Source organism: Populus euphratica, unplaced genomic scaffold (genome assembly GCF_000495115.2).
Source record: "Populus euphratica unplaced genomic scaffold, PopEup_1.0 scaffold27.1, whole genome shotgun sequence".
Classification (NCBI taxonomy): Eukaryota; Viridiplantae; Streptophyta; class Magnoliopsida; order Malpighiales; family Salicaceae; genus Populus; species Populus euphratica.
Genome location: NW_011499899.1, coordinates 665,427 through 691,651, shown reverse-complemented (window position 1 = coordinate 691,651; position 26,225 = coordinate 665,427). Strand labels below are relative to the sequence as shown.

General features: G+C 32.4%; 3 protein-coding genes and 1 long non-coding RNA gene across 5 annotated transcripts; 2 read left to right on the top strand and 2 right to left on the bottom strand.

Annotated features, from left to right (window-relative positions):
• Window positions 1–4,328: 4,328 nt before the first annotated feature.
• On the bottom strand, window positions 4,329–8,967 carry LOC105132509 (PHD finger protein ING2-like). The gene is made up of 7 exons (XM_011036059.1): window positions 8,849–8,967; window positions 8,663–8,734; window positions 7,880–8,100; window positions 5,443–5,506; window positions 5,071–5,336; window positions 4,896–4,934; window positions 4,329–4,561 (listed from the first exon to the last, which is right to left on the bottom strand). The coding sequence occupies exons 1-7, from the start codon at window positions 8,892–8,894 to the stop codon at window positions 4,448–4,450; spliced, it is 822 nt and encodes a 273-aa protein (XP_011034361.1). The 5' UTR covers window positions 8,895–8,967; the 3' UTR covers window positions 4,329–4,447.
• A 475-nt stretch (window positions 8,968–9,442) lies between these two features.
• Window positions 9,443–16,853, top strand: LOC105132574 (Pentatricopeptide repeat (PPR) superfamily protein). The gene is made up of 4 exons (XM_011036147.1): window positions 9,443–9,695; window positions 9,885–12,958; window positions 13,051–13,054; window positions 15,906–16,853. Exons 1-4 carry the CDS (start codon window positions 9,582–9,584, stop codon window positions 16,725–16,727), a joined length of 4,014 nt encoding a protein of 1,337 aa, XP_011034449.1. The 5' UTR covers window positions 9,443–9,581; the 3' UTR covers window positions 16,728–16,853.
• A 4,395-nt stretch (window positions 16,854–21,248) lies between these two features.
• LOC105132508 (short-chain type dehydrogenase/reductase-like) lies at window positions 21,249–23,319 on the top strand. 2 transcript variants are annotated; one of them, XR_843588.1, is made up of 3 exons: window positions 21,249–21,713; window positions 22,407–22,941; window positions 23,005–23,319. XR_843588.1 is itself a non-coding variant. In XM_011036058.1 (2 exons), the coding sequence occupies exons 1-2, from the start codon at window positions 21,331–21,333 to the stop codon at window positions 22,813–22,815; spliced, it is 792 nt and encodes a 263-aa protein (XP_011034360.1). In that variant the 5' UTR covers window positions 21,249–21,330; the 3' UTR covers window positions 22,816–23,112. The 2 variants fall into 2 exon arrangements, 1 of the variants encoding a protein (XP_011034360.1); XM_011036058.1 differs by having other exon boundaries at window positions 22,407–23,112.
• LOC105132507 (uncharacterized) lies at window positions 21,768–22,386 on the bottom strand. The gene is made up of 2 exons (XR_843587.1): window positions 22,126–22,386; window positions 21,768–22,066 (listed from the first exon to the last, which is right to left on the bottom strand). It is a non-coding gene; the product is annotated as an uncharacterized LOC105132507 (long non-coding RNA).
• Window positions 23,320–26,225: the final 2,906 nt, after the last annotated feature.

Sequence of the window (26,225 nt, the reverse complement as noted above, 5' to 3'; positions counted from 1 at the left end):
GTTGTGAAAGGAAAGGGGTACGTTAAAATTCAAATCCATCTCTGAAATTCCGCCGCTATCCTTCTTTGAGTGGGCTCCATCCAGGTTCGCTTTGTCATCTTGGACTATTTTGCACTTTTGGGACTTTTACCGTTTATTAGGAGGGCGTGCGGAGGTTAGTTTTTAAAATATTTTTTTTATTTAAACGAGCTTTTTTATTTTTTAATATTAAAATAATTCAAAATAAAAAAAATTAATTTTGACGGAAAGCAATTTTAATCTCAATGTCAAATATCCTCTAAATATATTTGTTAATGTAAATTTAAAGCTTTTTAAAAGTATTTTTTCATTAAAGATATTTTTTAATTTTAATTTTAATTTTAATATATTAAAAGTAATAAAAAAATACCTAGAAGAGCATAAATTTAATATTTTTTTAAATAAAAATATTTTGAAAAACAAAATACCAATATCAAGCAAACATTTAAAACAAAAAAAAAATCGATAATAGTAATACGAAAAAAAGTAGATGTCTGTTAAAGCTTGACTATCAGATAATTTTTTTAAAAAAATAAAATTAAATAAATGGTAGAATTTATAAATTTCTTCTATTTTCAGCTGTGTGAACTGTGATTAATAAAATTATATGGTTGACTTGACTGATATGTTAATAATTGTTAAATTTAGGTAATACCGAGTTAGGCTTAAATTTGTAACAATTAATTATTTTTTTTAAAAAAAAATCAATGTTAGGCTTAACTTATCCATAGCATTTAGTTTCAAGATTTATCATGTTGAAAAAATTATAAAGTGAATAAAAAAACCAATCACAGACACTCATTTTTATTGTTTTCTCTATTCATGACTTTTTATTTCATTGTGATATTAATTTTAATTTTTTTTTATTTAATTACGTATACATAGACCATTTAATGCTGGAGAATTTTTAAAGAAAATAATTTGTTTTATTAGTTATTTTTATTCCTATTTAGATGGTCACTCTACTAAACAAAACTATAATTTAGAAAAATAATTTTTTTATAGTTTTTTATTATTTATATTTATTCTAGGATTTTTTTTCTTGTTTGGTTTAGGTATGAATATTATAAATAAAGTATTTTATTTTGTATTTTAGAGACTATTTAAAAATAAAATATTTGGTAATAAAATTTTATATTAAGGTTTTGTATGCTAATCCTATTTGGTATATTTTTGTGTTGTTTGTACTTAATTTTTTTCTTGTATTGTTTTTATTGATATCAATTGATATCAAAACTAAATAATTCACAGCAATTAGTTATCGTAGTTTTTTAAATAATTATGATTGAGATTAAAATAGATGGTTGCATGATAAAACATATTTGTATAATAAAATATATTTGTATAGGGAGGGATTAATAAATTATCTCTTGAAGAAGAGAAATTTAAAAATTGATGATAAAAAACCTGCATAAACAAAGTATATAATTGACATATTGAATGGGGATGATAACATTGTAGAAGCATGCTTAATAATTATCTTGTCAATTGATAGAAATGAAGAAGAAGAAACTAGAAATTGGGGTGAAGAATCATCATGAATTCATAATCAATTTTAAGAACTTGATTTAGAAACGAGAATGGAGATGGCAATCTTTCGATGGAGATGAATATCATAAAAAATTTAGTGATTTTATTTACAAATAGATAAATGTGAATTGGTGTTTTCCACCAATTTTATAAAAGTTTTTTTTATTAACCAAACACCAATTGTTAGATCCATCGTCGTAAATAACCATGTAATTTACTTTAATTGATTCCTTGGATATCTGTGAAATCTGTAGTTCAAGAACTTCAGAGCTTTATGTTTTTTATACAAGGCATTAACCATGAAAGATTAAGTGAAATTAATTCTCTTTTTTTTAAAAAAATGTTGAAACAATTAAAACCATGGATATCTACTACAAATCTTAAATAGGTTCGAGTGCCGAAAGAAGTGGCTTGACGATCTATATAATTAAAGAATTTTTTTTTTTAATTTGTATATTGCACAAGACCCCCCCACCTCAACATTCATGTAAAAAATCAACTACCTTTAGAGGAGCACGAGTGTCATAATAACTTCTTTTTTTTTTAAAAAAAAAAAATCAACTAATGAATATCAAAATTATGCAGAGTGGTTAGATATACACGTGTATCTATAAAAAAACACATTAAGAAAAGGTAGATGGTGTGAGGTAGTTGATAATAAAAAAAAAAAAGTTATTAAAATTTATTAATAGTTATTATTTTTTAAAATATATTTTATTTAGAATTATATTAAAATATTATTTTATTTTTAACATTAATATATAAAAATAATTTAAAGATATTAAAAAAATAATTTAAAGGTAAAAATAAAATTTTTTAAAAGCGTGATTAGACTAGTAATGAAAAATAAATTTTATTTGGTATTGTGATAGTAATTATTTTTTAAGATATTTTTTATTTATAAATATATTAAAATATTATTTTTAATAAAATAATTTAAAAATAAAAAATAATTGTTTTAAAAGTAATTTTTTACAAAAATACTTTCCACCATGTAAATAATCCTCACTGGAAACAAAATTTATAAAAAGATAGTCAGTTTTTAAGTTTATTTTTTAATGATTATAAATTTAAATATTTTTAAATTATTAAAGATTTATATAATTATTAATTTTAAAATAATAATATTAATCAAGCCGCCATCAATAAAAACCAAATTACAAAAAGATCATGCTGGTTACAAAAAGGTTAAAAAATCATGCTGGATTGCGTGCCCTTACCTCATCACCCACGTCATCCCCTTAGTAAAAAGATTCGGGAAGTGAAAGCAGGACAGCGCCCTGCATGCCTTGACGAGGGTACATTCGTCATTCAGCTCAGAATTCCAATTTTCAAGCTCGCGCTTACTTTCGGGCACCCAAAATCTTAAATGTTTCCCGCTGTTTCATTCGGTCTCAAATTGAATCTGGCTGCCCAGAAGAGTACAAAAAGGCTAGTCAAATTGAATCCCGCTAGTGAAATAGCCACAATGCCCCTCTCAGTTGGGCCCTCCCTTTAGCCTGGCAAAACCATGCACGAGTCTTGTGTTCCGGCCTTATGTGTTCATAATTCTTTTAAATGGATTTCCATTCCAAGAGGCAGGAAGGTAGACTTTAGCATTTTATTTTTGTATTTTAAAAATATTTTTAATTTAATTTAATTTTTTATATAATTTTAAATTATTTTGATGCGTTGAGGTTAAAAATATTTTTTTAAAATATATTATTTCAATACATTTTATAAAATAATGACTTTTAAAAACAACTGATATAATAATAATATGTCCAAATTATGCAATTTTTTTTGTCAAAACCAAGCACTGAGTCTTGTGTTTCGGTCTTATGTGTTCATAATTCTTTAAAATTGGATTTCCATTCCCAGCGGCAATATTTTGTGTTTTAAGAATACTTTTTTGTTAATTTTTTTTTATTTTTCTCTATGCTATAAATTATTTTTTTTAGTGTTTTTATATTATGTTAATGTATTGATATTAAAAATAAAAAATATTTTCAAATAAAAACCACTTCAAAAAACAAACAATGAGACTATCAAACTAGCTCATTTCCTGCATCCAGTCCAAAATCACGCAATTTTTGGGACACATCCCGCTTGATTTGATCTCACTTGGGAGGGGGCATATAGCTTGGTTAGTCTGCCTAATGAGATTTTTGGTCAGATATCCATCCATACACAGTGATTAGTTTCCACGACAGATTGTGCAGGAGAAAGTGACTGGTGGTGGTCCAAGTTTCTTCGGATGCTAGAGACGGATAACAGGTAGGTAGAGCAAGATAACGACGGATGCAAGAGAATCCCTGCCCCATTACTCACACTTGTAAAGCTGTAAAATGTGATGCAAGACAAGAAGAATAAAAGTATAAACTTTATCTTCAAATTTTCATACCACCATTCGCCCATCCAAATTCCCCCCACAAAAAAAATTCAATTTCCCACCAGAAGATGCCAATGCTCTTGCCTTCTGCTAAAGCACAGGGGATTTCGGGCATGTGTTTATTAATTCTGGTTTTACTGGTTAAACTATTCTTGGATTAGCTGTGTACCACGATCAACTCTTCCCCCAGTCACAGGATTTATAAAGTGTTGAAATTGGAGGACACCCTAACCATTGAGGGACTGCTGCTTTGACTTTTCCCTCGTTGAAAATAACTTCGGTTTGGATGCAAGAATTCATAGTAATATATGCATCATGAATTTTACTGCGGTATGCATGGGGATATGTAAACATCTGTTTCCCTTGCTGTTCCTGGAGAGAGGGAGAGGGCGAGGATAACATAAAGAACTTCAGAGAACCCAATGTTGGAACAAAACCTGGCTCTATTTGACCACATTGCAGTTGTAATGTTTTGTTGCAAACAAAAATTGATGGTACAATAAAGAAACTATTAATTATGAGTACATTCTACCATTGAAATTGAGGTAGATTCCTGCAGGTTGGACAATACCACTTTCCCTTGAATCTTGTCTCCGGTGTCAACCCAACACATGAATAATGGAACCATTCACCTCCTTGGCACTGTAAGCAGACAAACAAGTGGGTGAGTATTTAGCAAAAGCATTCTCAAAATAACTCATATATGAAACAGTTACAGCTATTAAAATTGCTCTGCCGAAATAAAAATGATGAAAGATTAAAGATACTGTAATTTCTGGATTTTAAATTCTCATTATTTTTGCCATATCAAATGTTGTCTTGAAACCTTATCAAAATGTTCACAAAAACTTAACTTGTTATGACTTAAACTCATGTTGAGTGCAAGATATGAAACTCTGGACAAGGAATCATAACAATGAACTTCAATTAAGAAGACAAGCACCAACATACACACAGCAAAGGTGAAAGCACTTACATTCTCATTATCACAAGCGATCATATCTCCAAAGGACACCTAAATGACCACAAACATTACAGAAGCTTAGTGATGTACAAGAATTTTTACTATGTATCTAAAGAAACCGTAAAGCAACTCTGCAGAAGAAATAGTTGAATTTGAAACTGAAATAGCATTAAACAAAAAGTCAAACCTGATGGCAGACACAGTAGGTAGGTTCATTGGGATCAATGGGTTGCTCAACTTCAACAGGAACAGGGAAATCCTTTCTATGGCTTCCTGGAGGAGGCATGAGCTCAAAATCCCTATCACGCTCTCTGTCCCAATCCCGATCCCTGAAATCAATCCTTTTCGATTGAGATTGAGGTGTTCCGTAAAAATTCCTGCGTTTCTCAATTTTAGGGACTATTATAGGCAGTGGAGGAAGGATTGCTGGTTCATCTGGTGATAGTTTTCCCTCTGAATACATGACAAAAAGGAAAAGAATTAAGCCACTAAATAGATCCTGTGCTAGGTTTTGAGTAGCAAGAGACAACAGTAAAGTAGTGGCAATCCATTATTGTACCTTGCTTCAAATCTTCTGCAAAGTTGTTCAGATCCTCATCAAGTCGTTTTACATGGCTGTCTATCTGCATACGGATCAAAGTACAAGAAATTGAGTGTGCGTTAATTAGAAAGAATCTATCATATCCTCTCTTAACAGAATGGCAGGGGGAGAGAGAATGAACCTATCATATGCCTCAAGTAACACTCAGAATGAGAAGAATCATATGTTATTATCCTTAACTCAGACCAAACTTAAAGCTAGATTATTGGGGTCTCATAAGCTAGCTACAATGAGCATCTAGAAAAAACCCGGATGAGTTCAGCGGGATATTCCATGCTTTGAAAGGCGCAACTGCTAGATGGCTTTGCTTGCGTTGATGAAATCCCTAATAATTGTGGAAATCTCTACTTGCTCAGTAAATGTCCTCTGGTGAAGAGAAACCTCCAATGGTGCAAATAAGCAGTCGAGAAAGAAGAGCAATATTGGCTACTGATTCTAAAGCTCAGTTAAGATGGTTATTGAATCTTGCCATAAAATTATGAACAAATAATTACAGGAAATTGCAATACAAGATAGTCTCATCATACAGTCTCTCATTCAGCTGTATGCTTCAAGCAAAACTAGAATATTACCTCAAAAAATCAGTGAAGGGCCGAGAGAAAGGAAGTCTAGCATGCCCAAAATCCTAAATCCTAACAAAAATTTCAATTATTTCCAATTTCACACTTTCTTCAAACATTAGTTTTAGCGTGTCAGATCAACCTTCACATAAGATGGATATTTTACTCAACCCCCACCTAAGAAAAAGAGAATACAAAAAAGAAAAAGACAGATAATACCATCACTAGATGGTCGCTTCCATATTTGCTATACTAGGAAAAATTTACTTGAAATAGAGGCCAGCCAGCTGTCTGTTTCCTGGTCAAGCAATTCACTGGTGTTAAAACAGTTATAAGCTTCTTTAGCCTGTAACAAACTGCTATTTCTCATCAAAGCTAAATTACCAAAAAAAAAAACCCTAATAACAAGTTGCTTGACAACTTGGGAAGCTGAGGAACAGAAGTTGTCAGCTCAGATATCCCAATAATAGCGACAATTTAGGATCTAGGAGTCATCTTTGTCCACAATCACCACTCAAAAAATGAAGGAAACAAGAGAAAAGACGAGTGGATATAATTTCACTCGGCCATCTAACTTGAAATTTTGAGTGCATCATAGATCAGTTCTTTAACATGATAATTTTCCATTTAACCTAATAAAAGCAAAGTGGTGCTGTTTCTGATCCTTAACCCACTTAAAATTCCTGGTTGACCATCAATACATGATATGAGAATTGGCCATTAGAAGTGCACCAAACTCTGGTTTCACCATAAAAAAAATACAAAAATTCCTTCACCATGATCATATCATCCTGGTGAAGAAATGCCAAAGATGCTTAAATGTAGTTCAATGCTGAGAAAGCTCCGATATTGTCTGTGCTCAGAGCTCAGGTTGACAGCATTGGAATACCATTTGTGTTGTGCTGTGCCTATACTCTTCTCTCTATTAATAGAATTTTATGAACTTCTGTATAGTGATTTTGGAAGATAAACTATCTTAGTTACATACCAATTGCATTCCATCTACCAACACTCAATGCTCTCCACTTCCTTTCCCAGTTTCAGTTAAGCCAGAGTTAAGATGCTATCTGTGAACAATGTATAACTAATGCAACATTACTTGTTGGCTAACGCCTAGCTATCACATAGAACAGATTAAACCGCCCAAAGGAAATAGAAGAGTACATGAACTTCAGACAGACTTTGTTTTTTAAGCCTTGTACGTCTTGGCTGTCCCTATTGGCGAAAACAATCTCATTCTGAATGTGTTGCATTACCCAGTCAAGCATTTGAATCTTGGAAAATAAGACATACAATGCTTTATCATAGTAACTTATTCACTAACACTTTCCATCATTGGAAAATGAGAAGAGGGCAAGACTGTGTGTTTAGCTAGGGCTTTTACCAAATAACAAGGACTTCACGTATTTCAATGCTGAATCAATAATCACAAAGTAGATATTTACCTCACAATGCCCAGAAAGAAATCTTCATTGGAGGGGAAGACATTACATACTATTCTCCATAGCCATAGTCAGAGAAGACCACGGCAAAATTTTATCATCCAATCAAAGAACTACTTTATAGGAATTCAAAAATCTTTCTCCATGTCTTCTGACACAAAGCAATTCATAAAAACAAAATAATCCCTAAGAACTACAGCACAACCTTGAATGCAATAATGCCCCCTATGTCCCCTATGTTTTACTAAATATGAATCAAATACCCTTTTTCATTGTAACGACTACATAATACCCCAACAAACTCCTAATAAATCAACATGCCCCATATAACATCAATTTGAGATGTTGCAAGAAACAATTTATTAGAAAGGCCTTGGAATAAAAGAAACTCACAAGGTCATAAGCTTGCCGTGCCAATAAAACCTTCTCTGTACACAAACTCAATGCACTATCCTGATTTGCCTCGATATCCTTCCTCATTTTCTCAACTGCCTCATCCTCTTCATTGTTATTAGTGTTGTAGCAATTATAAATACTACCATTTCCTTTTCTTAAGCTTTGAGATGCCAATCCCAGACAATAGTTTGTCTGTTGCCTTGTTTGGTTTATCATTGCTTCCAACCATAAAATACCAAAAAATCAAAAAATTAACCATACGCATTCATACACACACACATGTTGGCTAAATGAAGGCTGGATCAAAACTTCTTGTCATACAAGAAAATGTAACATACACACATGCACAAGCATGCAAAGCGTGCACATGTTTATATTCATATAACAATTGAAATTCTGTTTTTTCCAAGTAATGAAACCCTAAAAACAAATTGTACAGCTTGTTTACACAAATACCTACCTACATGCATGAAAATGTGCAATAATTAAGCAATAACCCTACAAAAAAAAAGATCAAAATTTCACAACTATACCGCATTTTATTTTCACCAAATGCAACCCTAAAAGTAAAAACTTCACAGTTTACATGCATGAATACATGTGAATGTACAACAATTAAGCAATAAACCTAAAAACATTTCAAAACTTTTACAACCTTATAGATAGTGACATTTATATACTTGCAGAAAATTTTAAAAATTATACATATGCACACATGTGAAATGTATGTGTACACAAATACATGCATGTATACGTATATGTGGATGGGGGTTTGCTTACATTGGGATCGTTCATCAAGCTCTCTAACAGTATTAAGAAGCCGTTGAAGCTCAGCTGGCAATGTATTTGCATCTGTTGGAATTAAAAAAAAAAAAAGATTCGAAATTTATTAAACATTGACTAGATTGAATTTCAAGAAAAAAAATGAAACTTGATTCGAAACCCAGGGACTGTAGAGGAACCTACACTCAAGATAATCGTCAACGTAGACTCCAGTTCGTGCAATTGCCATTTATTGAGATCAGGTTTTTAGAAATTCTAGGGTTTTGCAGATTCCTGATTTGTGTTTTTCATTTAAAGAGGAAGGAAACGGTGTCGTGTTTGATATATTTATTTTAGTTGGGGGAATTTTGGGTTTTTTTTGTAATATTAAAAATCGAGGTACGAGTTTTGACCGTTGGGAAGCCAACTAACAATTATGTTCATTTATATTTATAATTAAACAAATAAAAGATCCTAATTTAATTATAATATTCATTAAGAAAGCCTGTAAATATTCTTTTTTCTATTTTCTAAATACTCTGAAAAACGCCAAGATTATGAACTGACAGTCTTGGATTTTATGCTTAATTAACCTTAAAAATAAAATTTCAAATAAAAACAAACGTAGAGTGATTATAAAATATCAGGGTACACATAATAAATAATATAATTTTAAAATGCTCTTTTTATTAATAATATTTGGTAAATATATATCATTATTTCATTTTAATTATTGTTATTTTTTCCAAGTAAATACTCTCATCCATAATTTAAAAAAAAAAAAGTGTACAAAAAATCCATCCTTCTCTCCTCTTGTCCACTTACCCATAATCACCACACGTCTTCTCGCCTCTCTCAATCTATCATCTCAGAAATACATGAAAGCTAGTATTCCAGTGGATTGATTGATGCTCACTCAAATCCAACGCGAGAACCCATGATTCTTAATCAGATTTCCCTTCGTGGCTCACTCTCAAAATCCTTCCTTTCTCACTTCCCGCGCAAATTCAACCCCACTCCCTCTTTAAAACCCTCCAAAAACCTCCGCAAGGTAACACCCACCTTTTATCATTGTTATTACTATTGCCAACTTTACACGCAAGATATGTTAAAAAATCATGTGTATAACTTCTCATTTCATCGAAATTTAAGTAAATAGCGACGATTTAGTGTTAAAGATTCAAATGTAAAAGTTCTCTCCCTCTCTTGTTTTAATTGGATTTTTATATTTTTTTGGCAGTGTTTTAGCTGGGATTTAAGTAGACCAACTCTAGCTTGCTATGCATTCGATGAGTTTCCCAACCAAGTAAATGAAGAAAATTTGAAAGGTATTGAGTTTCTGCAGTTGATGGAACACCGTGGGATTTGCGCGAATTGTCAAACATATATATGGCTTTTGGACCTTTGTTTGAATTCTGGGTCTTTGGTAGAGTGCAAGAAACTTCATGGGAAGATTTTGAAGTTGGGATTGGGCAATGAAAGTGTTTTGTGTAACAAGCTTGTTGATGTTTATTTTGCGTTAGGTGATTTGGATGGTGTAGTCAAGGTTTTCGAGGATATGCCTAATAGAAGTGTGCGTAGTTGGGATAAGATAATTTCTGGTTTTATGGAAAAGAAAATGAGTAACAGAGTGCTGGATCTATTTTCGTGCATGATTGAGGAAAATGTAAGTCCAACTGAAATTTCTTTTGCCAGTGTTTTAAGGGCTTGTTCTGGTCATAGAGTTGGTATTCGCTATGCAGAGCAGATTCATGCTAGGATTATTTGTCATGGTCTTCTTTGCAGTCCAATTATTTCTAATCCTTTGATTGGTTTGTATGCCAAAAATGGGCTTATAATATCTGCCAGAAAGGTATTTGATAATTTATGCACAAAGGATAGTGTTTCTTGGGTGGCAATGATCTCTGGTTTTTCACAGAATGGATATGAAGAAGAGGCCTTTCACCTCTTTTGTGAAATGCATACAGCGGGAATTTTTCCCACTCCCTATGTGTTTTCGAGTGTTCTAAGTGGCTGCACAAAAATAAAGTTATTTGATGTCGGGGAGCAACTTCATGCCCTAGTTTTCAAGTATGGATCCTCTTTGGAAACTTATGTCTGCAATGCTCTTGTGACATTGTATTCCAGAATGCCAAACTTTGTATCTGCTGAAAAGGTTTTCAGCAAAATGCAGTCTAAGGATGAAGTTTCATTTAACTCGCTGATCTCTGGCCTAGCTCAGCAGGGATTTAGTGATGGTGCTTTGGAATTGTTCTCGAAAATGAAACGGGATTACTTGAAACCAGACTGTGTTACTGTTGCAAGTCTCTTGAGTGCCTGTGCATCAAATGGGGCACTTTGCAAGGGAGAACAGCTTCATTCATATGTGATAAAAGCAGGAATATCTTCAGACATGATTGTTGAAGGTGCTCTGCTTGATCTTTATGTGAACTGCTCTGATATAAAAACAGCCCATGAAATGTTTCTCACAGCACAGACAGAAAATGTGGTTTTGTGGAATGTGATGCTTGTGGCTTTTGGGAAGTTAGATAATTTAAGTGAGTCATTTCAAATATTTAGAGAAATGCAGATTAAAGGCCTGATACCTAATCAATTCACCTACCCTAGTATTTTGAGAACTTGCACCTCAGTGGGTGCTCTTGATCTAGGAGAGCAGATTCATACTCAAGTCATAAAGACTGGCTTTCAGTTTAATGTGTATGTTTGTAGCGTGCTCATAGATATGTATGCTAAGCATGAAAAACTAGATACTGCCCATGTAATTCTTAGAACACTCACTGAGGATGATGTTGTGTCATGGACAGCTCTGATCTCAGGGTATGCACAGCACAATTTGTTTGCTGAAGCTCTTAAACATTTCAAAGAAATGCTTAACCGAGGGATCCAATCTGATAACATAGGTTTCTCTAGTGCAATCAGTGCATGTGCAGGTATTCAAGCTCTAAATCAAGGACGGCAAATTCATGCTCTATCATATGTTTCTGGTTATTCAGAAGACCTTTCAATTGGTAATGCACTTGTTAGTCTTTATGCCAGATGTGGTAGGATCAAAGAAGCCTACCTGGAATTTGAGAAAATAGATGCCAAAGATAGTATATCATGGAATGGATTGATCTCAGGTTTTGCACAGAGTGGATACTGTGAGGACGCACTGAAGGTCTTTGCTCAAATGAATAGAGCTAAACTAGAAGCTAGTTTTTTCACATTTGGCTCTGCTGTGAGTGCTGCTGCTAATATTGCAAACATAAAACAAGGGAAGCAGATCCATGCGATGATTATAAAAAGAGGGTTTGATTCAGATATTGAAGTTTCCAATGCGTTAATCACATTTTATGCAAAGTGTGGTAACATTGAAGATGCCAAGAAGGAGTTTTGTGAGATGCCAGAGAAAAATGATGTTTCTTGGAATGCCATGATCACGGGCTATTCTCAACATGGATATGGTAATGAAGTAGTGAATCTTTTTGAAAAGATGAAACAGGTTGGTGAGATGCCAAACCACGTCACTTTTGTGGGAGTTTTATCAGCCTGTAGCCATGTGGGGTTGGTTACTAAGGGTCTTGGCTACTTTGAGTCTATGAGCAAGGAGCACGGCTTAGTGCCTCAGCCTGCGCACTATGCATGTGTTGTGGATCTGATCAGCCGAGCAGGGTTTTTGAGTCGTGCAAGAAAGTTTATCGAGGAGATGCCAATTGAACCAGATGCAACAATTTGGAGGACACTTTTGAGTGCTTGCACAGTTCATAAGAATGTGGAAGTTGGAGAGTTTGCTGCTCACCATCTTCTGGAATTGGAACCTGAAGATTCAGCAACTTATGTTCTTTTGTCAAATATGTATGCTGTGTCTGGGAAATGGGATTGCAGGGATCAGACCCGGCAAATGATGAGAAACAGGGGTGTGAAGAAGGAGCCCGGTCGTAGCTGGATAGAGGTTAAGAATTCGGTTCATGCATTCTATGTTGGTGATCGACTCCATCCACTAGCAGATAAAATATATGAATTCTTGGCTGTACTGAATAAAAAAGCAGCTGAAATTGGTTATGTCCAAGATCGATATAGCCTTTTGAATGATGTAGAGCAGGAGCAGAAGGATCCAACTGTTTACATTCACAGTGAAAAACTGGCTATTTCATTTGGACTCCTTAGTTTGTCTAACACAGTTCCAATACATGTAATGAAGAACCTTCGTGTATGTAAAGATTGCCACTCCTGGATTAAATTTGTATCAAAGATTTCAAATCGAGCAATTATAGTCCGAGATGCATACCGCTTTCATCATTTTGAAGGTGGTATTTGTTCATGTAAAGATTATTGGTAATTGAGAACAGTGTGAAGATTATTGTCGAGCAGCACGAACTAATGGGAATTCACAACAGCTGGTAACATCACCTGTCATGTTCTTGAAGTGGGGTGTGAGGTAATGGCTTCATCCTTCATTTACCCACCTACCAATCAATATTCTTAAAAGTTGTTTTTTGGAAACTTCACTAAAAGATGAAAATGGAGATTTATGAAAACAATTTAGCTTCCAAATATAGAGGTCTTCTATTTTGTTTTGTATAGAGCATATTTTCAATTTATCGTGAAGCTTTCGTTTGACTTAATCATTCTATTTAAGAAAAATAAGAATGGAATAAAAATGAATGTCTTCAGACATTACATATTGTTTCATTTGGAAGTTTTGTCAATGATATAAATAATTGCTCCTAAACAAATGACAGTTCTCAATTTCTTGTAAGTGTATTTTCTGACATGAGCATTTAATTGAATTGGACAGGTGCAATTTTTTTTCTCTAGAGACATACTTACAGAGATTTAGATATTTGAGTTTAGTAATTTTTCTCTCAAAGGTTTTTCATATTTCACTTCCACCTAATTATATCTTCACCTGTTTTAAGTATAAGGTTCTGTGTATGCAAATACGCAGGTAGAATTTCAACACGATGGAAAAACTTGGCGAACCTGTGTTTTATCAACTCTATTATGTTTTTCTATGCAGCAGCATGATGTAGAAGTTTAAATCCTGTTTTCACAAACATTGCTGTTGATGGATTTTTTTTTTTTAGTTTTTGCTAATACGAAATGAAAGATTCACTTGGTGACCTTGGTCCAAAGTAGCAATGCCCAAGATGGTCGTGACCTGGGAATTGGAAGCTGGTAGTTTTGCTGCGTTGTCATCAAGTTATTGCTTATTATCAATCTTTCGTGCAAAGTAATAGCTAGTTTTTTTTTATTCTGATTGAAATTCTACACTTCTGTCCTCATGACAATAACCAGAAGCGGTGAATTAGAACCTTGTCATCAAGTTGTTGCTTCTTTCCAATCTTTCCTTCAATATAATATCTAAACTTTGAATCTGACTGAAATGTTAGGTTACTATCCTCGTGATGGCAACCAGAACAGGTGAATTCTCTATTGTTTGTTATTGGATAGGGAGAGTAGAAACTAAAAAGAAATCCTTCAATAGCTATGCTAGTCTATAGAGTCATTATTTGTGAAACGAACAGTCAAATGATTCATGTTACAATTCTTTACTGGCATGCCAATTTGGATCCCAAAATAACATAAATGGCCAAATTTGAATATTTAGGTACAATTCATATGAATCAAGTATGGTTAATTTTGATCTGTTTTGGCTGATATAAGTATTTTCTTCATGTTTTTCTGTGTGTGGTCTTATTTGAATATTTAACTACGATCTCTATGAATTGATCTGCTTTGATACTTAAAATGTGTATCAGCGTGCATGTCAACTTCAAAATAACGAGTACTTTTCTTTTGGCTTGGAGCTGTTTATTCCTACATGCTCCAGATGCAACAGGGTGTGCTTTCCTAAGGAAAAATTATTTTTATCCCCTTAATTCCATCATTTTTCCTTTGCAAGGTGAAAAATTAACAGGTTCCTTCTATGGGCTACTTTTTTTTTTCTTTTAACTGCAGTTTCTGTCTTGTTTAGCACAGAAAATTTTGTATACTAGTGATAATTCAATGGGAGAAAACCCATTTTCTCCCGAGTCCTACATCTCTGATGATCCATATTTCTCAGCTCTGGATATTAGTGCCGTTGAGATTTGACATTGATACCAAGAACTTGGTGGCATTGCTGATAGTGAGTCCTGCCAAAAGGACTCTTATAATTCTTCACTGTTTCTAATTTGGAGTTCATATCTTAAGGTTTCTGAATCTTTCCTTTCCTTTCCTGGATAATGTCATTCTTCTTTTATCTCCCATCTCCTTGCATGATTTGTTGCATGTACGTGGTACGCTCTGAGATAAATGGTTTTAAGAAGCAAACTTTTCATTGTAAATCCCTCGTCTCGGTGTTCATATTTTGGACCAGTCACCTTATAGCAAGAACCTATCATGCTTTCTCTTTCTCAAACAATGAGTTGTCAATAATGAAGAATGAGATTTAAAAGGAAAAAAAAAACCATGGCTACCCAGTGTCAATTATTTTTCCAGCTATATCATAATAGCATACAATCACCAATTTGTTCACATCTGCTTTTGTGATAATATATTTATATGAGAAAATGTCATCAGCCGGTTTATATGTTCTATACCTTCTGTTATATCAATTGTGTTTTTTCCTTTTTTTTGGTTAATAAATCAGAGTACCTCGGCCAGGAGAAGAAAAGAAAAAACAAGCATTTCAAGCACTTCTACAGTGCCCTCTTGCTTTGGTAAGCAGGAAAAGTGTCCTAATTCAGTTGGTACCTGTTGAATTCATTTTGTATTAGCAATATTTAATACCATAAAACTTCATACACCTCCCTCCCTGCTTCGTCCTTTTACTCATTGATAAAAGGCGTCGTTGAATATGTAAATTATATTCTAGTTTTATAGCCTCTTTACTTGTTTTGCACTTTATAATAAGTGTTGAGGTAAGGCTGCTGTATCTGATGATGCATGATTGATCTAACTGGTTACGCTTTTTATTTGCCATTCAACTATGTTGACTTTCTGTAGAACATGCTACCAAGAGTTTGTTCTAACATGGCTGCTGCTGGCTGGCATTAATTTCTTATCAGGTGCAGAGACCAAGTTGCCCCCGCTTCAGCCACGTATTGAAATAGGCTCTAAAGGACAGTTCTGGCTTCTGATACCTTTAGTTGTGGAAAGATGCGTCTTTGCTTAGAGAACTATTATTTTATTTGAAACACGTATATTTAAGCCCTAGTATCAAGCAACAATCCATTTGCATTTAAGCTTCGAAGTCCGAAGTACGAAACCGCTTTCCTTTTCTCTTGAGTTCTGAACACACCAAATCTTCATCATGGCCGGTGACATTACCAAGGAGGTGTTGTCCTCTTCCCTTCCCCTCGATGGCCGGGTTGCAATAGTAACTGGTGGTTCACGTGGCATTGGCCGAGCCATTTCCATCCACCTTCACTCCCTCGGCGCAAGAGTTGTCATCAACTATGCTTCAAACTCCAATCAAGCTGATCTCCTAGCTTCTGAGCTCAACGCCTCGGCACAGTCTTCACATCCTCAAGCAATCACCATCAAAGCTGACGTTTCAGACCCAGATCAAGTCAAGCAACTATTCAGCAGAACTGAAGAAGAATTTGGCTCAAAGATTCATATACTTGCACATTGTGCTGGGGTGCTCGATCCAAAGTATCCCATCTTGGCTAACACAACAGTGGAGGATTGGGATATGACCTTTAATGTCAATACCAAAGGGGCATTCCTGTGTTGTCGAGAGGCAACTAATCGGTTGGCTCATGGGGGTGGTGGAAGAATCATCATGATATCAACATCTCTTGTTGGAGCACTCACACCAGGTTATGCAGCCTATACTGCTTCCAAGGCAGCCGTGGAGACAATGACAAGGATAGTGGCCAAGGAGCTGAAGGGTACAGGAATAACTGCTAATTGTGTTGCTCCAGGTCCTGTGGCGACAGAATTGTTTTTTGCAGGTAAAACTGAAGAAACATTAAAGAGAATTGCGGATGCTTGCCCTTTGAACCGACTCGGAGAGCCCAAGGATATAAGTAAGGTTGTAGGATTCATAGCTAGTGATGCTGGGGAGTGGATCAATGGCCAGGTTATTAGAGTTAACGGTGGATTTGTTGTTTAATTGAGCATGTGTGTTAATTTTATTTTCCTTTCCCCTCTTTTTTTTTTTTTTTTAACCTCTTCTACCACTTGTAAGTTTTTCTTCATTTTATTAGTAGACGTGCACTAATAATATTAGAAGCTTAAAGGTTCTCCATTCTTGCAATTAAGATTAAGAAACTAACTAAAGACCGTGGGACAAATACTATTCACCCACACACCTTTAACACTATGAATTACAATAGCAGTACACATGTTTTCTTCCTTTTGCATTTTGGTCCTTTTTTAAATTATTTAATTGTTTTTACTTCCAAATTAGTCCTTAAATTGTGTGGTTATTGAAAATTTAGGGTTGATAACTTATTTTAATTTGTTTTTTATTTGATATAATATTGGAAAAATGTTTCTCGATTTAAAACTAGGGGACCAAAAATGAAGACGAGCAACCCTTTCGCTGTTTTTTTATATATAATTTTTTAAAAAGTACTTTCAAGTCTGGTCCTCCATTTTTTTAAAAGTTTTATCAAATTTTTCTGTTTAATTTTGTTATTTGATATTGTGTTGATTAAGGTTTTTTATTAATAATTTATTTTAATTTATTTTTTATACATTCATCATTTTATTAGATAATTATCATAGCATCGGCTTAGTGATGAATTTTGTAAGATATTGTTCAAAGTCTTTATTTTTTCTAAAGATTAAGAGTAAAGGGAGTAAAATTGAATAATAAAAAAACATTAAAGCCTAAAGGGAAGAATAACATAAAAATTCTGGTCCCTAAAGAGTTTTTGTTTTTCAATTATGATTCTTATTTATTAAGGGTTTTATATTTTGATCCAAAACTTAATTTTATTCATGTTTTAGTCCTTGAGTTTAAAAAACTAGAGGGAAAGTCACCGAAAAATAGGAGAGGAGAAAGAAAATGGCTGATTAGTCACATGCTGGTGATATAAAAAAATCATTTTTGGTATCAATAAGTTCTATTTAATGAAAATTTTTTTATTGAAGTATATTTTTATCCCTCATCTCGTTGGAAAAAGAGATCGGAGCTTGAGATTATTTTTTGAAATTGTGGTGAATTTTTTATTTTTAACAAATTAAAGGGTATTTTGAGGTTATATATGAGTTTATTGAGGTATATGAAGCTTTCTTACATGTTTTTAAATTAAAAAAGGGTTGAAAGCAAGTCCTTTTTAGATCCAAGGAGTTGGACTTTGGTTTTTTGATAACCTTTTGACCTCTTCAGATGATTGGAGTACAGCTAATTAATGACATGTCATTTATTGTATAACATGTCATCTATTGTATATGACACAGTGTATGTTTTTTTAATAAAAATAATGCATGAATGATGTGTCAACCACCCACTCCAAGAAGAAGAAGGAAAAAGATCATCTGCATAGTCTTTCTTTAAATAAGCAAAGTACAATAACCCATCTAAACCCAAACACTTCCATTAATTTAATTAAAATTCATTAAAATAAATTATTTTAAAATATTTTTGGGATATTATTTTATTAAATACCCTTCTATTTTTACTTTGTTTTTGAATAAGACTATAATATTTTTTTTATATACTATTAGCAAGTTCTCTTTTTATAAAGCCCTTCATAATATATTCTTTTTAAATTTAATTTGGTTGCTTTCTTGCTCTTGTATATTTTTAATATTGTATAATTAAATATTTTTGTAAGTTAACTTTCTTTAAATAAGCAAAGTACAATAACCCATCTAAACCCAAACACTTCCATTAATTTAATTAAAATTCATTAAAATAAATTATTTTAAAATATTTTTGGGATATTATTTTATTAAATACCCTTCTATTTTTACTTTGTTTTTGAATAAGACTATAATATTTTTTTTATATACTATTAGCAAGTTCTCTTTTTATAAAGCCCTTCATAATATATTCTTTTTAAATTTAATTTGGTTGCTTTCTTTCTCTTGTATATTTTTAATATTGTATAATTAAATATTTTTGTAAGTTATTAAATCAAACCGTATCCATAACTTGAATTACGAGTTTGATAGTTAACTTGAATTGATCCAAAACATTTTCATCTTAATATTTTTTAATCATCTTGTAATTTTTAAAGATAAATTATGTTTCAATCATGTCAATCGAGTCACGTTAAGAGCACCAAGTTGACCTAGTAGATTTTTATAGTTTTTAATCTAATTGGTTTTATTAGACTTTTATTAATTTTTATTTTCCATTGAAATGATTTTAGAATTACATTTCTTATTGTAAAATTTATTATTTATTATTATATTCTTAATTACAAATGATAATTCATTTGGGAGATTAAATTTTTACATACTTTCTAAGAATATTGAATCTTTTCCCACTTATACAAAAGCTTTTTTAAAAACTACTTATATAACTATTTAAATTTTTTTACGAGGGAAGGGGAGTTTGTGAGGGTAGGGGAGAGGAGGGGTTATGTAAAGTAGGGTTATGTTAATTAACTATTTTTACTTTTTGGCTAACAACGAGTTTTTATGATTTTTTGGTTAGTTTGGTTTGATTTATCGGTTTTATAATTAAAATTAAAATCAAACTAAATTTGTTAAAATTTATAGTTTTAAAAATTGATTTAATCAATTTTTATCTTGGTTCGGTTTTTTTGATTTTTTTTGTTTTCTCCGTTGATTGGTTTTTTAGAACGTCCCTAAATACTAATATTAAACCAAATCTAAAAATAAAAACAAAAACATAAAACAATCAAAATATACCATCATAAATAGCTTTAATTACAATTAAAAAAATTAATTTAGTATATCTATAATTTCATGATGAGCCGTGGAATATCATGCTTCAATAATGAAAAAAGAGAGAGAAGTTTCAATTTATAACTTTAAGGTAATGTTTCGAGTATTAATAAAGATGAATTGAATAAAATAAATTTTTTAGGAAGTTATTTGGTTTAGTTTTGGATACTATAAAAATTAAATTTTATTATGTCTAAAATTGTTCTAATAGATAAATTTTTGTTTGTATAAAAAAGATAATACAAGTTTATTAAATATTATGTGTAAAAGTTGACTTGTGTTGATTTCTATCGAAATACAAATAAAAATAATTATTATTATAGTTTTAAAACCCAACTAGATGGTTAACCCGGAATAAGACCTGGGTCATAAATTAAACAACCATTGACTTGGGTCACCCTGATTCAAGGGTTGGTTTATGGGTCGAGTTAACTATTGACCCAAGTCAATATAAAAATGAAATTAGTTATTTTTATAGTTTTAAAACTTGATTAAAGTATCAATTCGGGGCAATAACTGGGTTAGGGGTGAGGTTGACTATTGACCGAGGTCAATTTCATGATAAAATTAGTTATTATTACTGTTTAAAAACTCAATTAAAAGGTCAACCCGAATCTAGACCTGAGTCACTAGTCGGGTTGACCATTGATCCAGGTTAACATAATGATAAAAATAGTTATTATTATAGTTTTAAAATCCAACTCGGGAATTAACCTGAGTCAAGACTCGAGTCACGGGCCATGTTGAGCATTGTCTTGGTTCAACTCAAGGATAAAAAATATTATGATCATAATTTTAAAATTCAACCCAAGAATTGACTCAAGATAAAACCTTAATAATGGTGGGGGGTTAACTTGGGTTGACTCAAGTTAATGTATAAATAAACATTAATATTATTATAGTTTTAGAACCCGACTTAAGAGTCAACTTGAGGCAAGACACAGGTAACAGGTTGAATGAATCAATCTGAGTTGACTAATAAAAATAATCAAAACAATCTTTTTTTAACAAAAAAATTATAAAAATCAATGGATTATTCACTTGTATTTTATCTAGAATCGATTAGGTCACAAAATGACCTAGATTTTATTAATTCTTTATATATATTTTTTTAAACTCAAACAAATCAAAACCTTGAATCAGTCATGTCATATTCAATGTCTACCAAATATAAATAAAATAAATTGTTTGGTCCAATGTATATTAAACACAAAACAAAATAATTATTTATCTATTATAATCTAAAAGGTGTTTCGAAGCGCGGTTCAATTACACTTTTCAAAAATTTTAAATTTTTTTTTTCAATTTATTTATTAATGTTTTTTTATTGTTTTAATATGTTGATATTAAAAATAAATTTTTTAAAAATAAAAATATATTATTTTAATATATTTTAAAATAAAAAATACTTTAAAAAATAATCTCTAATATCATACTAAATACCCTCATGGTCCTAAATCCATAACGTATGCCAAACATTACCAATGTGCATAATTGGTTGGCCTTTTGAGCGTAGCTTCTAAGGTTAGCGTAGCAGCATCGACTACATGTTTCCTACTGGGAGAACACAATGTAGAATATAGAGGGGGTTTATTTTGGTGATTAAAAAATGTTTTATTTTTTTTATATATATAATTTTGGATTATTTAAAAATATTAATATAAAAATATAAAAATATTTTAATAATTTTTAAACAAAAAAAATATTTTTAAAAACAATATCTCTTACGTTTACAGACAGCACCGTAATAATCCTAACAACTTGTTCAATCCAAAAGTCTGGCTTGCCGTGATTAAATAGAATTGCTTTGGTACCCTAAACCCCTCCTCCTTCTTCAGCAACACAACACCATGACCGCCCCAACACCTCTACTGTCTCCCCCTCTCCAGGATCGTGTAGCCATAGTCACAGGCTCATCCCGTGGCATTGGCAAAGCCATAGCCATCCACTTGGCTTCACTTGGTGCAAAACTTGTTATTAATTACACTTCCAACAAGGAACAGGCTGATCTTGTTGCTAATGACATCAATTCTTCCTGTGTTGACAATACCCCACGAGCCATAGTAGCCCAAGCTGATGTTTCTGATCCAGCCCAGGTCAAGTTTCTCTTTGATGAGGCTGAAAGAGTCTTTGGCTCTCAACTTCATATCTTGGTTAACTGTGCTGGTGTATTGGATCCTAAATATCCTTCCATTCCCAACACTTCCTTGGAGGATTTTGATCATATTTTCAGGTATTTTTATAAACCAACAAAGAGATGGCTTTTTACTTTTGCTCTTTTTTTTAAGCTTTTGTTTTTAGTAAATAGTGAATTTCCTGTATGATAGCTTGAAGGTAAAACAAAAATGTATATTTTGATATGCTGTCGGAAAATTACTGAAATAAATTATTACTTGATGACTGACTCAGATTCTGGATAAAGTCTGGCTTTTGAGAATAATTCTTTGGAGCAGTGATTCAATGAGAACAGCTAGTTATAGTGGTAAAATTAGCTGAAAAATATCAATGTTTCATCAATCAGAAAACAAACCAAATATTGCACGTGATAATTTAAGATCAACAAAGACATAATGCTTGAATTGTCAGCTTGAAGCTGGGAAGACAAAAACATTGATGGGAAATTCTGGGCAATATGCATAGGGTGCTTGAAACCAGATCTTTAAAGGTCTGTTTAGCTTTAATTGGAAATTTTAGTAAAAAATTGATAACCTAATGTTATCTAAATAACTTGGCTCAGGAGAGGGTACTTGAAATTTTATAGTGAAGTTGAACGTGGGGGACCTATAAAGAGTTGTTTTTGAAGGCAAAGAATTTGCAACAAATTCCAACTCAGATTAATGCTATATAATGCATACAAGTTCCTTTTTGTCTCATATCAAAGCAGCATGATTTATGACTCAACTTTTAAAAACAACGTTGTTGTCAGTGTCAACACTAGAGGTGCATTTTTATGCTGCAAGGAAGCAGCAAATCGGCTGAAACATGGTGGTGGTGGTCGGATAATACTGTTATCATCATCTATGGTTGGTGGATTGAGGCCTGGATTTGGGGCATATGCAGCATCAAAGGCTGCAGTGGAGACAATTATAAGGATATTAGCTAAGGAACTGAAGGGAACTGGGATTACTGCAAATTGTGTTGCACCAGGGCCTATTGCAACAGAGATGTATTTTGCTGGAAAAACTGAGGAGCAGATAAAGAAGAACATAGAGGAGTCCCCGCTAGGCCGGCTTGGTGAGACCAAGGACATTGCAGAGGTTGTTGGGTTTATGGCTACTGATGCTAGTGAGTGGATTAATGGGCAGGTAATTCGGGCCAATGGTGGTTATGTATAGGATTTGAAAAATTCATCCTACTAGTTTTTGAAAGAATAATTCTCTACCTTTTAAAAGTTTCTGTTCAAAGTTGTGTCAACTAGCTTGAATTGCATGCTAGGCTCAAATGCAGACAAGTATGAAAATGCTTAGTGTTTTCATAAGCAGTTTTATAATGAATGATGAAGTTTTACGTTTACATATTTCAAGGCTTCTCAAGTATTTGTTAATTCACCTTGAATAAACCACTTCCTCTGGCAATGCATGTCCTGTACAGAATTCAAAACAGAAGATGAGGTTCAGATTTGCATTTGACCATCATTGAATGTATTTGCTTAGCAAAATCAAGCGAGACCCACTGAATGAGCTCTATATTTGTGAATCAGTTCTGTCTCCTCGTACAGGTTGTGAGCTACTAATGCATGCTTGATCTACTTGGTTGAACGAACAGATATAGGTATTATATGTTTGAATGTTGTTTCCCAGGATGGCAAGTTTAACTACAATTAACTATGTTTGAATGTTTCTTCAGGATTCGAGGTTGGTAATTTTTAGACCAGTATTTGTAGCCATCCTTACTGAGAAACAGGGATGTTGCCTTTATGCGTGAACATAAAATCTTTATCGAAGGTTATTTATATACGTTCTATACTCCGCACTGCATTCATGACAATGACATCGCTTTTTTGCAACATTCAGAAGGCAGAAATTTCTTTTTTTCCACAACCATGTTGAGCATTTCAGGGCAGAGTTCCACTTATCCGGATGCTGTCATCATAACCTGGATGATAACAGCTGCTCCATTTGTTGGAATTAATTACGCTGACAACCCCACAAAAAAGAGATGTGTTGCCGGGGACATCCTACGGAGAGCTTTGACAGAGAAAAATGAAGGAAATTAGGAAACCTAAATAACTGATCGAATAAGAGGTTGGTTATACACACAGAAAAGATAATATTCTATCTAACAAAAGCTGCGTCTCATGCAAGTTAATACATATATTTCTGGTTTTTGATATTGAATTATCAAAGATGTTTGGGTTTTCAAGGAAAATAGTTTCAAGGGGATGGAAGAAAAAGGAAGAAAACCCAACCCAATATTTTTGAAGTACTTATTATACATGAAACAAACATATATGCATTTGATGGTAACCATAATTCAGAAAACAGTAACAGGTATCTCAATTAAAATACTAATTGATTAATCAAATTTTAATTAATGTATTTTTACTAAAAAAACACTGAATTAAAAAAGATTTACGAGTATAAATTTTTAAGAAAACAAGTACACCTATTGAAGACGTGTTAGGCTTGGCATACTGTGAAGCTTTGGGAGCACTGGGTCTAATGCTAACCAGACTCATACACAATTAGGCTTGGTAATATGCCAATGTTAGAAACGTCGAGTTTGGTGCTAGCTAGATCTAAACATGATGGAGTTTGGTAGTGTGCTAAGCTTAAGAGAATGTACATCCATCTTTAGGCATGCCTAAAGAAATGATCATCCTCCCTTGGTACGTCAGCCATCATTTCTTGGGCATGCTTATTGGAATGACCTCATCATTTCTTGACATGTTCAATTGAATGATCATTTTCCTTTAGCACGTCCACCATTTTCCCTAAAGCATGCCTAAAGGATTGACCATCTTACCTAGGACATGTCTAAGGACATGACCCTCCTTCTTTAGGTTTAGTTTAGGGGAAGTGCTTAGCCTCTATGAACTTGGCTATATTTAACGTTTTGAACCATAATTTCCCTACACATTTTAGGTTTGTAAAAGTCCTCTGGAAATCCATCATATTTCTATCAAATATTAATATAAATATAAAAGATATTTATATCTCATTAAATGATATCAGGATAAAATTACACTTCAGACCTTCCTTTTCATAGAAGGATAAAACTCATGGGCTATAAATACATAGTGAGACATTCAAAACAAAAGTTCGTATTTTAGGTTTGTAAAAGTCCTCTGGAAATCCATCATATTTCTATCAAATATTAATATAAATATAAAAGATATTTATATCTCATTAAATGATATCAAGATAAAATTACAATTCAAACCTTTCTTTTCATAGAAGGACAAAACTCATGGGCTATAAATACACAGTGAGACATTCAAAACAAAAGTTCACAATTTTCATTAAAAAATAATTTTAAGAAAAATAATAGTTCCTTTTGAATTTACTTGTTTTTTAAAAAATCTAGTTTGTTTCACCATTAATCTTTTATCTTATAATTAGTTTTATATACTTTTCTAAAATAATATATTTACTTTATTAAAAATCAAACCTTTTTAACAAACACTTTTATTTTTTTATTACAAAAATTGAACTTTAAGCTTCTTAAATGATAAATATATAAGGCCAAATGAAAATCTGAACTATGTTTTCTAGCACAAGTTCTTTATTTATGATAGTAACATGCATCTTAGTCTATGTGATGGTTATAAGAATAATTAAGAGCCACGAAAATGTAAAGTGATCAAGAATATATCCTTTGGTGTTTCTTTTAGATGCTTTGATTAAATACTAGTGACATTGAAGAGAATTTGTTTGGTGAAAACATGAGTAATTTTGTTTGATCTCGCTCGCTTTTTCCATCATGATATAATTTTTTATTGCTTGTTTAATACTAAGAAGATTTCCATGAGGGAGAGTATATAACATTTCTTATAAAGAATTGTTATAGACTCCATTAATTAAGGTTTTAATGATAATGAGTTCAGGAAGTCTTTTGATGTTAAGAATTTCCTTATTGAACCTTTAAATATAGATTATAATGTTCATATCTTCTCATTATGTAATGATAAAAAGCTTGGTAGTGCTCTTTTTAGCTATAATATTTATATTAAAGTAAGAGATGAGTTTAGAGTTGAGATCATTAAAATAAAAAAAAAGAGTCAGGTTTTAAACCATAGTACTATTGAGTGTAAATCCATAAAACAATATTGAAAGAACTTTATACATAAAATCATTGTCTTGTGTGTCATGCTTTGGGATGCTTCTTATTTTTTATATATGCTATCGAAGGTTGGTGAATTCCTCATAATTATCTAGGCTAGCTTTTACATAAACACATGCTTTGAAGAGTTGAATGTGTAATATTCTATGATAAAATAATGATTCTCTTACTTGATAAGAGTTATGCTCAAAAGCTTATAAAGTGGTAGATCTCATCTCACACCTGAGTTTTTTTTATTTTTATAAGATGTGTGTGAGTGAGACTTAGATGAAGATTGATAATGACTAAATTTTTATTTGAAGTGTTTTATATGAGAGTGAGAATGTAGTTATTTTTAAGTGTAAGAGTGTGAACGCTGCTCACTTACATATTATTCTAACCTAGCTCTTTATATAATTAGAGTCATTATTGTATACTTAACAATGTATTCATATGATGTTGTTATTGTGCAGTAGAAAGAGTG